Source organism: Diadema antillarum, unplaced genomic scaffold, assembly GCF_040938485.1.
Source record: "Diadema antillarum isolate AM-2024a unplaced genomic scaffold, OU_Dant_1.0 seq00000855_RagTag, whole genome shotgun sequence".
Lineage (NCBI taxonomy): Eukaryota > Metazoa > Echinodermata > Echinoidea > Diadematoida > Diadematidae > Diadema > Diadema antillarum.
In genome coordinates this window covers 81,824-93,838 of record NW_027271726.1, presented here as the reverse complement: position 1 = coordinate 93,838, position 12,015 = coordinate 81,824, and the positions used below count along the sequence as shown (strand labels likewise).

The 12,015-nt window shown below is 37.2% G+C and overlaps 1 protein-coding gene across 1 annotated transcript; it reads left to right on the top strand.

Annotated features, from left to right (window-relative positions):
* Positions 1 to 594: 594 nt before the first annotated feature.
* Positions 595 to 8,682, top strand: LOC139740487 (uncharacterized). The gene is made up of 3 exons (XM_071651081.1): positions 595 to 721; positions 3,600 to 3,928; positions 7,291 to 8,682. Exons 2-3 carry the CDS (start codon positions 3,673 to 3,675, stop codon positions 8,043 to 8,045), a joined length of 1,011 nt encoding a protein of 336 aa, XP_071507182.1. The 5' UTR covers positions 595 to 721; positions 3,600 to 3,672; the 3' UTR covers positions 8,046 to 8,682.
* The last annotated feature ends 3,333 nt before the right edge of the window (positions 8,683 to 12,015 follow it).

The window sequence follows — 12,015 nt, the reverse complement described above, 5'->3', positions numbered from 1 at the left end:
AATACATTACAATATTATATTATGGAGATTATGTGTATCACACTTTAAACTTTGCGTTTGCCGAATCACACAAGTCGGTTCCTCTGACGTCTGGCCAATATCCAATCACTTGAAGCTGATGAGTACACATCAGTAACGGCTTGTCGTCAGAACCTGACCTTTAGTATTTGATGATGATAAGAGGAGAGAAAAATCGGTTAAAAGATGAGAACTGCTTTTTCTCCTACACTCTTTAGTAAAAAAAAAAATACAAAGTTCATGATCATTGGACCTTCTAAACAATGAAATCACTGCCAACATGCGATCTATTTCCCTGTTTCCTACTTCTTCGTATTCGGGTTAAAAGCAGAAATCATATACCTCGGTCATTCATCATATTAAATAATCAACAGTTAAGATATAGCTATAAGATCCATGGCTTCTACAACAACGCAGTCAATCACATAAAAGGTAACTATGAAGCGACTGACTGCTAAGTCTAAACCGAATTGGCAACGGCGGGGATTCCCCGGCTAGTGCGCGTCGCGTTTTCTTGGCGCACTGTCACAGACGTGCAGTGAAGGATGGAAGATTTTGATGCTACGCTTGCGGATATCTCACTACGAGATTGCTTCGACAAGTTTCTATGCGTACAATATTGTATAGAACCCCCAGACAAGGAAGATTGTGATTTTGAGAGTTGGAGAGGGCTTGCTGGCGCTCACCTTTGACCCTGTAGGAGGTAAGCATATTACAATAATCTTCGTCGTGTTTCGTTAGAACATGATGCATTGAATATACAATGTATTTTCAAGTTACAAATTTTCATCACTGTCTTGTACCATGTCCAGGGTATGGCAGAAATGACTAATATCACCAGACATGATGACTGTATACAATGTAGTTGTACATATAACTCTCGCCTAAGGGCACATTGCCCCTTGCTCCCCCCCCCCCCCCCCACAAAAAAAAACACAAAAAACAAAAAATCAATCCTTTTACACGTAGAATTATGTTACGTGCGTGAAGTTTTCGGAATTGCAGTAATTTATGCTTGCATGCAGCACGACCGTTAGTTGTTTTCTCTGTACTTACATTTCAATTGTCTGATCAACCTTTGATTTTTCGTTAAGGCCAGGAGCTGCACCCCATTGAATGGTTTATGAGACCCCGTTGATAATTTTCTGCTGCTTCTAATGGGAGGGGGGGGGGGGGGTGTATCACCCCTTTATGTAATAGCAACGCTATATGTAATATCGACCCTACATGTAATATACCTTAACCCTAAATGTAATAACAATCCTTGTGGCTTTAACTTCAAAATATGATACATTTTTAAGCTAAATGTAATACATTTTAAACCTACACGTATGAACCGGAGACAACCCTAAATGTAATGCATGTTAACCCTAAAAGTAATAATTCAGCCCTATTAAAGGTCCAGTTTTCCTTTGGGAGCAGTGATTTAAACAATTTTCAAGATATCACATTTGCTGCATATGTATAGGTCTGTTGTGTCACAAAACATCCTACCATATAAAATTTTTGCAATAAAGCCTAAATTATAAGGAGATATCAGTATTTTTTTTTTGTAATAAACTGAAACTGTAGACGGTTTAGTCTGGGAACATTTTTATTATAACTATTGTTCACATTTTGTGTATTTAACAATACTTAACATCAATAATACTGATTCAAATTTTTCAGTGGTTTTTATCCCTAACTCACATGTTAGAACTATTTTAAAGCACTAAAGCTGGGTTTTTGTTTCATCTGCAAGTGGTAAATTATGCCTTTAAATGTAATAAGTGTACATGTCAACCCTAAATGTAATACCAACCATAATTTAATAATTTTTAACCCTAAATGTAATACATTTTAACCCTAATAACGACCCTAAATGTAGGGTCTAATACACCTTAACCCTAAATGTAATATCCCCCTAAAATGTGATACTTCTTGTCACTACATGTTTCTCAATTATGTAACATGATTTGTCTGGGCACGCAATTATACAAAAAGTAAACTTCTCAGTTTAATTTTAGACAGTTAACTCTCCTGCAAAGCGAATTCAAGATAGTACTATCTTGAACTTTTTGTTCGAATATTATCAATGAAATTTCAATGAAACTATTTTACCTACACGTACACCATTATTGCTAAATTAGAATTCACTTCTACGTGAATAAGGAGTGGGATACATCCGTGGGAAACAAGCATCGTATTTTAATTAGATCAAATTCTACTTTAACAAAGTAAAAAAAAAATTAAATATTAGTTAACATAGAAATGACAGACAATAAAAACATTCCTCTAATAGGTTATTTCCAAATATCATCTGACTCATTTAGCCGTCCTATACAGTCTGAGTACAATGGTACCCGACCTGGGAGTAAACTCAATGACGTACCTGAGCTGCATAGCATCCTGTAGTTGTGCAAAAATAACAGCATTCGTTGTTTTCATATTATCGGGCACGTCAGTGGCGAACTGTAGGCCCTACGTAAATGCCCTGTATCACCGCGCCGTGTGTTACCATATGAGAATATATCACTATATAGTTGATTCACTCATACGCAAATTGCCTCTTCGTGACTGGCGCGTAGCATTTTCGGCGACTCATGTCCCACTATTTCTGTTGCAGTTAAACTTGTGTAATATAATGTTTTCTTAATGCTGTCTGCTATAGTTTCCTTCTTCTTTACCCCCCCCCCCTCCCCCTTGATTTCATGTATGCGGCACATCCAGTCTGCATCTTTTAAGACCAACAATAGTTGCTTAGATTTGGTTTTGTTGTTTACTCAGGAAATGATCACACAAAGTCTCATTTTTCCTTTGATTACTCAAAGTTAATTAGGTCCATGTGACATAGTTTTTAATCATCTTACCTTTATCATACACTCACACAGACATTTTGCATTTCAACCGTCATTCCGTGTTCATGATTGTTTACAGTTTTGTTATTGTTATTTTACGGTTATTACATTTAGCGTTAAATGTACATTACATTAAAGTTAGGGTTGTTAGTACATTTAGGGTAGATATTACATTTAGAGTTAAGATGTATTATATTTAGGGTGGATGTTACATTTAGGGTTGACATGTATCACATCTAGGGTTGTATTTACATTTAAGGTTGACTAGGGTTGTATTTACATTTAAGGTTGACATTAAAGGGTTGTCGGTTATTACATTTAGGGTAAAAATTATTACATTTAAGATTAAGGAGTAATACATTTAGGGTCGATATTACATTTAGCGTTGTTATTACATTCAAGGATAATACAAGGGGTCCCAAAAGCATCCCCCTTTCCAGGTGGAAATTAGGACGGGATTTTTCGGAAAATCATGCATTTTCAGTACAAATTATCATATTGTTTTTAGTAACATTTTTTTTAAACGAAGGTGTGTGTGTGAAAAGGGATTAAAAGTTCCAATACACGAAATGCACGGCCTTAAATACTTTGTTACTATAGGCCTAAATAAATTTAAAAAAAAGAGAAGGAAAGTCGGATGATAGTTAGGATGAGAGATGCTATAGATTACTAGTATTCTAATGCATTTTCCAGCCAGTAATGAGGACATGCAATAATGTTCAAATACATTATCTTGTCCTGCAGTTACAAATACTCTGCTTCGTGACCTGCTCAACCTTGCTTTCGGAAGTATTACTTGTACAGACAATTCCCCATTATGCCTGTCATCGGGGTGTGCTCTTCAGCTCTTGAGACCAACGTCGGATCCGTTCTGTCGCTGCTCAGGAAGCTGGAGGGAGTCGAAGTCAAGTTCATCAAGCTCCCGTACAACGATTTGGACAATTTCCGGTTGACCGCTGGAAGTGTTGATGGCATCATTCTTTGCCATTCGATACACAACCGACGCTTTTCCATCACAGATGTGCTTGACGCACACTATAACAAGTTTTTGCCTCATGCCAGAGATGTCTTAGGTGAATACTTGTACATGTATGGGTATAATGCATCTATGTCATGTGTGTGTGTGTGTGTGTGTGTGTGTGCAATCGGTACGTGACCACCGATTAATCATTCTTGTCCTATTCAAATTGATATATGATGGGTACTAGCACAAAAAATCCATACGCAACTCTGGCTTAGAATCTCTTATGCCCCAGTCACACAGTGCTTTACGATGGATTACGTCCGCCGCGGATAGATACGAATGAGTGGACGCAGGGGGACGCAGCGTGGACGCAGGCATCCGCAGGGACGTATGTAGACGTAACTGTCCGTAACTCATCCGTAAAGAAACGCAAAATGACGTCGCCAATCCTGCGAAACTTTGAAATGTTCAAAATTTCGCAGAGAGACGCCACGGACGCAAACTTACGCAAGTAACCGTAACCAAACGTAACTATCCGTAACTGAACGTAACTACCCGTGGCTTGGACGCAGACCATCCGCAAAAAGATTTACCTCCCGTCCGTTTGCGTTCGCTTACGTCCACCGTAAGTATCCGAAATTTACCGCAAGTTAACGTATCACAACAGTTTCGTCCGCTTACGGATATTTACGGACAGCTACGGATGCTGCGGACAATTACGTCCTTCAACGTTTTCCGTTTTCCACTCGCATGGGAACACAGAGACTCGTGGGAAGGCACATTACTCCTGTTGCCAAGCTGCAGCGCCTTTACCTGAAGGAATGCTACAACACAGTCGGAGCGGTGGAGAGGCAGAACTACGTGGTCAAATTATGAAATTTCTCCCACAATTAATGGTCATTTTAAGTGGCACACACACTCTAAAAACGCAAATGTTGAAACAACATTTAAAAGGGCCGAGGAGTGACAGCATTTTTGAAGTGTTGCATCCAACTTTTAAAATAACATTTTAAATGTTGAATCTAGCATGAAAACCAACACTTTGAAAATGTTGTCACTCCTCGGCCCTTTTAAATGCTAATTCAACATTTGTGTTTTTAGAGTGCATATACCATGTATAATCATGACATCGGTTGACTCTTGGTGCTGCACTTTTTCTCTTGTACTCTTCGAAAGTATATTTTACGAAAAAAGCAATATTTTGGATAGGGGATGGGGTGACAGCATTTTATTCACTTTTCTGGCCGGGGAAGGTGTGGGACAGGGGTAACTATATAAAATGAGAACGAATTTAGTATTTCTCTATAGTCTTATCCACTTTACGCTCCATCGAATGTGTATTACATTTTTTTTAAATAATGATGATAATAATAATAATAATAACAACAATAATAATAATAATAATAATAAAGGACATTTATATTGCGCAGCTACTACAATAATATACTCTACTGCGCATTACAAAATGACATGCATACAAGAAATTCAAACAGAAAATACATTACTTCAAGAGATGACTTGATATTGTACTTGGGTGTGGGAGGGGTGTTTGAAAGTTTCGATGTCTTTTTTTTCCTGTAAATTTAATAAGCACTGCTTTATTTTAAATATCTCCTTAACATAACCCAGTAAGTCATGAATATCGCTGAACAACGACAGCGTAACCACAGTTTGTCTATTCCATGACTACAAGTAATATTTTCTCACTCTAATGTTTAACTTTTCGATCTATATTGTATTTAATTTGTGGTATAGTGATGTTATATGTGACCCTGCACCACAAAACACACAAAAAGACGCCACACATGAAATTTTAGTTGAGAGCATATTCTGAAAGAGCAGACATTAAGCTTAAAAATGATGTATTACTCAAATCAAATGGACTCTCTTAACCTATCTAAATATTGGAAAGAATGCACACACTCAGAAAAAGTGTAAACTGAGAAAAGAGGCTGTGAAGTACTGTGTCATTCAAGCGCTTAATCTTTATCAAGCCGTGCTGGTTGTGCGATGAATGGGACAAAAAACAGGATGGAAACCACCGGAGTAACAACAATGAGGGGATTATCAGATTAAACTGAAATTAATAATATTAATAATGATGATGATAATAATAGTAATAGTAATAGTAATAATAATGATAATAATAATGATAATATTAGTAATAATAATAATGATAACAATAATAATAATGATAGTAGTAGTAGTAGTAATAATGATAATAATAATAACAATAATAAGGCCTTATTTACCCAGAGTAGCCTAGTCAAGATCGGCTCGGTTGACCCATTTCACCTATTTTCAGTCCTCACACAAAATAAGTGTGTGCGACTTTTTGTTCGTTTTGTGATGCACGGTCACATATTCTTTACATTTATGACGTTTATTCATATTTGAGTTGCACAAATAAAATTCAAACTTCAAGCTCAAAATTTCTTACATCTTTTATCATTGTAAAGCAAATTAAATGTTTACGAATTTTTTCACAACTTGTACGTAATTCAATTTCACCGGTTTTCCCCAGCGTACAATGTAAGACAGTCCAAAATGTGATAACCTTGCTGTCATAATACACTGACTTAGCAGGGATCGTAAGAGAAAACCAAATTGTCCATAATTACACATAACAATCTGGAACTATCCGTAACTATCCGAAAATATCCGCAACTCTCTGCAAGTGTTCAGAACTATTATGTGCCAATTCGTAAGGATATCTGCAAGTGGACGCAAGTATTCGCATCTGGTCGTATCTGTCCGTATCGCCCGCATTTTTTGCCCGCATGTTTTGTACAAATTTCTGGTGACGGCAAAGGATCCGCGGGGGTCCGCGGAAAAAAATGACTTTTTTGGACGTAACGCCGGACGCAGAGCATTATGTGACTGGGGCTTTACTTGAAAAACCAACACAAAACAAAACAAACAAACAAACAAAACCTCAACACGCAAACCATTGATTTGAATTACTTTATTTATTGCAAATGACATAGGATAATAGATAACACGATAAAAGATATTTTTTCCCCTATATCAATAGTCGATGTACCTACACAGCAAATCAAAATCTTCGTCCTTTGGCAAGACTGTGTATAGGGACACTCATAACGCTGTAGAGATGTTCTGTTTGGAAGATTACAGTGTGGTATCTTCAATTCAAAATCAATTCAAACGTTTTGTTTTCCCTTAACAAATACCAAGAATACAAAATAATGAGTGCAATTGAATACATACATTTACATTCGACATCATCATCACTCCTGAAGCCACCGTTCCTCTATGTGCGAAATTTTGTCAAACTATGTCTAACACACTCCCACATTTTTAACCAAACGGATCTACAGAGGCTTAAAAGTCGTTTTAATGTACACATGCATTGGTTTCACTGAGGCATAGACAGTATCTATTGAAAAAGTTTCTTGAAGTTTTGATACTCATATTTTGACTCATAATGTCTGTTTTTTCTCATTTCGACAGGCAAGCAGAATGTGGCTGTGATTGGCCATGATTTCGCATGGCCACTCACATCAAAAGAAACTCGTGGGAAAGGCGATCACTCAGCCCAGAAGAAGGCACTCATGAACAGCTTCCGGGTCACACAGCCAACAGCATTCGAGTGCTCCTCGCTCACCTTGGTGTGCGGCAAGCTTGACTCGACAGGGCTGCACATGGACAAGGAAGACCAGGACATGCTGATAGAGTTTGGCTTGAAAGTCCGTCCCAGAGAAAAGTCACCTGGCAGCGACGATTTTGCTGTAGTTCTAGGCAAATGGTTCCAAATATTCCTTGTGTGGACAATTCAGATTTGGGTGTTCCCATATCTGCCTTTATTTCTGGATTGCTCTTTTACAGGTCTCTATTTGCTCTTCGTCTCGTGGCAGTGTGTTGAAATCCGGAATAATGGTTTAAAAGGCCAAGAGAGCATTATCCTGGTTGTGTCAAGAGTACTCGTTCTAGTCCAAGGTGATTACCTGGTGATTGTTGTTCTCAAACCTGAGCTGACGTATCTTCAGGTCTGCTTGCTAATCGTCGTCCTCGTTGTATATACACTGCCACTGCTTGCTCTGACCTGTCAGATTGCCATAATTCAGCGATCAGCCCACAAGGAGCGCAAGAATTTCGGAGATATACTCGGTCCCCGTGACTGGTCATCTTACCCGCTGTGGCAAATTCACTATCGATTCTGGGTCGTCAGTCTTAGCTCCTTGTCTGGGGGAAGACAAAATCCCTAGAGCGTCGTCACCAGCTCGACCTTTACCAAGTACCGAAAACTCCCATTATATAACGAAGTCCTTGCGGGACCGGCACTTTCGTTGTATCAAAATTTCGTTATATGCGAACAAATAAAACGTTTAAGGATATCTAATCAACATCCTAAGGAACTGAACTTTACATTGTTGTATTCGAAATTCCGTTCTATCCGTGTTCGTTAAAACGGGAGTCCACGAGCTATAGCGTGTTATTTGATTCTGATCATAACATGAAACATTTGTTATGAGTGAAATGTAATAATTAATGATTACTATAACACCAAGGATGATAATGGCATTTATAACACTGAAAGGTAAATCGACAATTTAGTAAAAGAAAAGTGTTCCATTATGTTAATGATACTGAAAAAAGTTTTACATATATACACTAGCAGGAACGTTTGAAGGCATTTGGCTCCTAGCTTTAAATGGACTTCAGATATTGCTGTATCTGATTATAATGTTATTTTCCCCATTTCTCGTTGATCAAAACGAAACAAGACGAGTGCAGATTTCATAACGCGTCATCATGGTTTTTAGTGATGATTACCATGAAGAAAGGACAATTAGTGTTAGCTTTCCTCATGCGTTTTGATAATCATGCAGCTCTTCCATTATGACGCAGGTTGAAGTTGTTTTTGTATTTTTTCCCTAACATGTCATCAAAAGTTTTACGACTTTTCACAATACGGCAGTGATAGTCGACAGCAAGTACAATGTATGTATAAGGATTTCAACAGGAACTGCATTGAGACTTTCCTTTGTAAGTCACTGCTTCTGAAGGTGTTCACTCCAACACTCACTTTGGAAAGCCGGTGAAGGTCATTGACCTCTTGTGCTTTGTCCAAGGTGATGGGCCTGTCTATGGAACGTGCCTTTGCCTGTCGAATCATACCAAATGAAGGAAAAAGAGGACAAAAAGAAGACGATAATGATGAAGACGATGAAGAAGAAGAGTAGAAGAGGGACGGGGAGGAGGAGGAGAAGAAGGGGAAGATAAAGAAGAAGGAGGAGATTAAGAAAGAGGAGGAGGGGCAAGAAGAAGAAGGAGAAGGAGAAGGAAGGGAGCTGAGGAAGAGGGAAAAGGAGAAGCAGGGGAAGAAGAGGGTAGAGACAAATAACTGCGAAATTTATTATTCATCAAGAAAGCAATAGACTGAATTAATTAAGTTCGCTGTTTTCATACATTTCAGTTCGTAGATATCAGTTGAATAATTTTGTAAGAACGATAAACAACTTGCGTTTTGAAAAGGATTGTGCGTCCTTCTTTTTGTAGGGAGATATGCTTCCAAAAGTCGTAATTTGTTAATGTTTATACTGTGAATGACAGTCAATTAGATGTTCGTCAATTTGGTCGTGTTTAACCTTTAACTTTTAACTCCTTAGTAATATTTGTGGCATCTAAAGACCTACATTATCATTCCCCCTTCGTAATTACTATCGAAAGTAAAGCTCTCTTATGTTTTCATATCCATATGTCCGTTTCATATTCTGTCAAAATCATGTCAATATTCTAGATTGTTGCTTTGTACAAATCCAGAGGTAGTGATGGTCAATTGCAATTGCACGTTATATATAGGGTTTTTGTTTTCCAGCTTGTATAACGCGTGTTAGTCTGTATAGGCCTACAGTTGTCTGGGGTGAGAATATTCTCAATCTGTCATAGTTACTTAGTGTATATCTGTATCTGTCGGCGTGTAGCTTACTTGCTGTGAGGACCATCACGTTTTAGATTGGAGCTTTTTGAAACCAAAACCCATGAGGTGTCATACTTGTAGCAACCACAACAACAATAAAACTACCACAACTACTACCGCAACAACAACGACAATAACAATGCAAACATGAACATATCACTCTACCGTGTACATACTACATTTGGAAGGTGTTCATTCAAGATTTGGTGTTACAAGCTTGATAGAACCGATTAGTCATGGAATGTAAGAGAAATTTTACTAAATACTGACAATGTCATCATTGTATTTGATTGGTAAAAATTTTCTATGCCTTCGAGAACTATTGAAGAGAGTTAAGCTGGAAACATTTTGTGGAGCCCAAAAAGATCGACATGAATTGAGTTGGGGTAATGCATATTATGACACATGGGACACGCTAAATTTTTTCGAAAAATTTGCATTTTTTTTGTTCTATGTTATTTTTGCATCTCTGTCTCTGTATATAAAGGAAGTTCTTGACAGAACATGAGAATGATAACCACGCCAGTCAAAGTTTATGTGAGGCATCACAGAAAAACAAGGTCACTTCCACAGTGGGTATTCCTGCTGACAAGTATAGGGTTTAGTCACCAATTGCGAGTTCATTATTACGACTGAATCCGGGAGTACATTGTATACTTTGAGCTGAAAATGGACACCTGCTCTTTTTTTGGTTGTTGTTTTGTTTTGTTTTGTTTTGTTTTGTTTTGTTTTTTTAATGAGTGTCACAGTGGAACATGGCGAGGAATATGACAACTTGCAGTATAACGCCTTTGGAGATTTTTTTTTCTTTTTTTGCGGACATGATCGCCATCCTTAATGTGTACGAGATGGAAAAATCATAAGAAGCCCAACACATCTAAAGACAAGGAGTGCAATGAACTGATATTTACGTCAAATTGTAAAAATAAGATCTAAATTTTATTGCAAATTGTTTTGACTGCCGGCAAACATTAGCCCTTTTTTTGTTTTAGAAAATTGGAAATGTACACATGTAGGTCTAATTGAGAGGGACGAAAATAATGTAAGTGACCATGAACAATCTTGAATTGCGTAGGAACAACATAAGTAGCCGACAACTCTTGTGTTCATACATAATAAGTCATATCATGAAGGCAGTATTCGTTTTCATTCTAGTAGGAAATTAATCCAATAATAGCTCTGGTGCACAAATAGTAGAGAGCATAAAGACTGTTGTTTTACATTGTATCAGAAAATCATTGTTAATTACTGTCTATCAATAGTACAAATAAAGCCAATCAGCTCAGTTCTCCACTCATATTAAGTAGGAAATCATTCTGATAATACTGGTACAATGGGCTAACTTTTGTTAATTTTGAAAATTATTGTGAAAATATATCTCATTTCACGTTAGCTTATCATTGATTAAGAATGTTGTAAGTCTTGAAGATATACAAAATTCTTGTACAGTAAAAATATTCCTTGCTCTAATCTACTGATGTTTAGGAAATCCAATTCAGTTCAATTCAATTTCATTTCCATCAAACAAAGAGTGAAACAAAATACAAAGCTTTCATTGAACAACTCATATTGTTTGATCATAATGAATATTATTGAAAAAAAATATCGCAATATGAAGCGTAGAGTATATAAGAAGATGATTGTGGTGTGCACATTTAAGTAGAATAGCTACCAACACCAATTAATGCATGTTTTGAAAGTTAACTGAAAAGTAAGTATAGAAAAGAATGGTCCGGTAAAAAGCAAGGCTATAGTATTATGTGAGATACCATTATTTTCTGTCTCCTGTCACTCTCCCACTCTCTCATTTCTCTATTTTGTCGTCACTAAACAAAAACAAATAGCATGAAATAATGAGTTCGTATTGCAAATTCAGAGCAATATAGCCTTTTTATGCCTACTATCATAACCGCAATATGTTTTTTTAATTTCAGCATTAAACTTTCGCTTCCGTATAATTATTTCTGTGTTGCTTCCCATCCTTTAATGTCCCCATTCACTTGTATAATATGCAAGTTAGACCGGTTGCCCTGTGTGATTAACGAGATGCCCATGCTGGAGAGAAACTTCTATTTTTCATCCAAATCTCAGTGATTGTGCAAGAATTGGTAATTTGTCCCTAAAAACAAATTTATCAAAAGAAAACCATGTCCTTTTCCCTTTGCCGTCCTAAGAGTAAAAAATAGAAAAAAAAAGTCACTTACTGATTCTTACTGATCTGGCCGGACGAAGATTTTAGACCCCGATTCTCATCT

Coding starts and splice junctions, on each gene's coding strand:
- LOC139740487 (XM_071651081.1), top strand. CDS start 3,673: ATGCCTGTCATCGGGGTGTGCTCTTCAGCTCTTGAGACCAACGTCGGA. Junction 3,929..7,290: donor TCATGCCAGAGATGTCTTAG/GTGAATACTTGT, acceptor TCATTTCGACAG/GCAAGCAGAATGTGGCTGTG.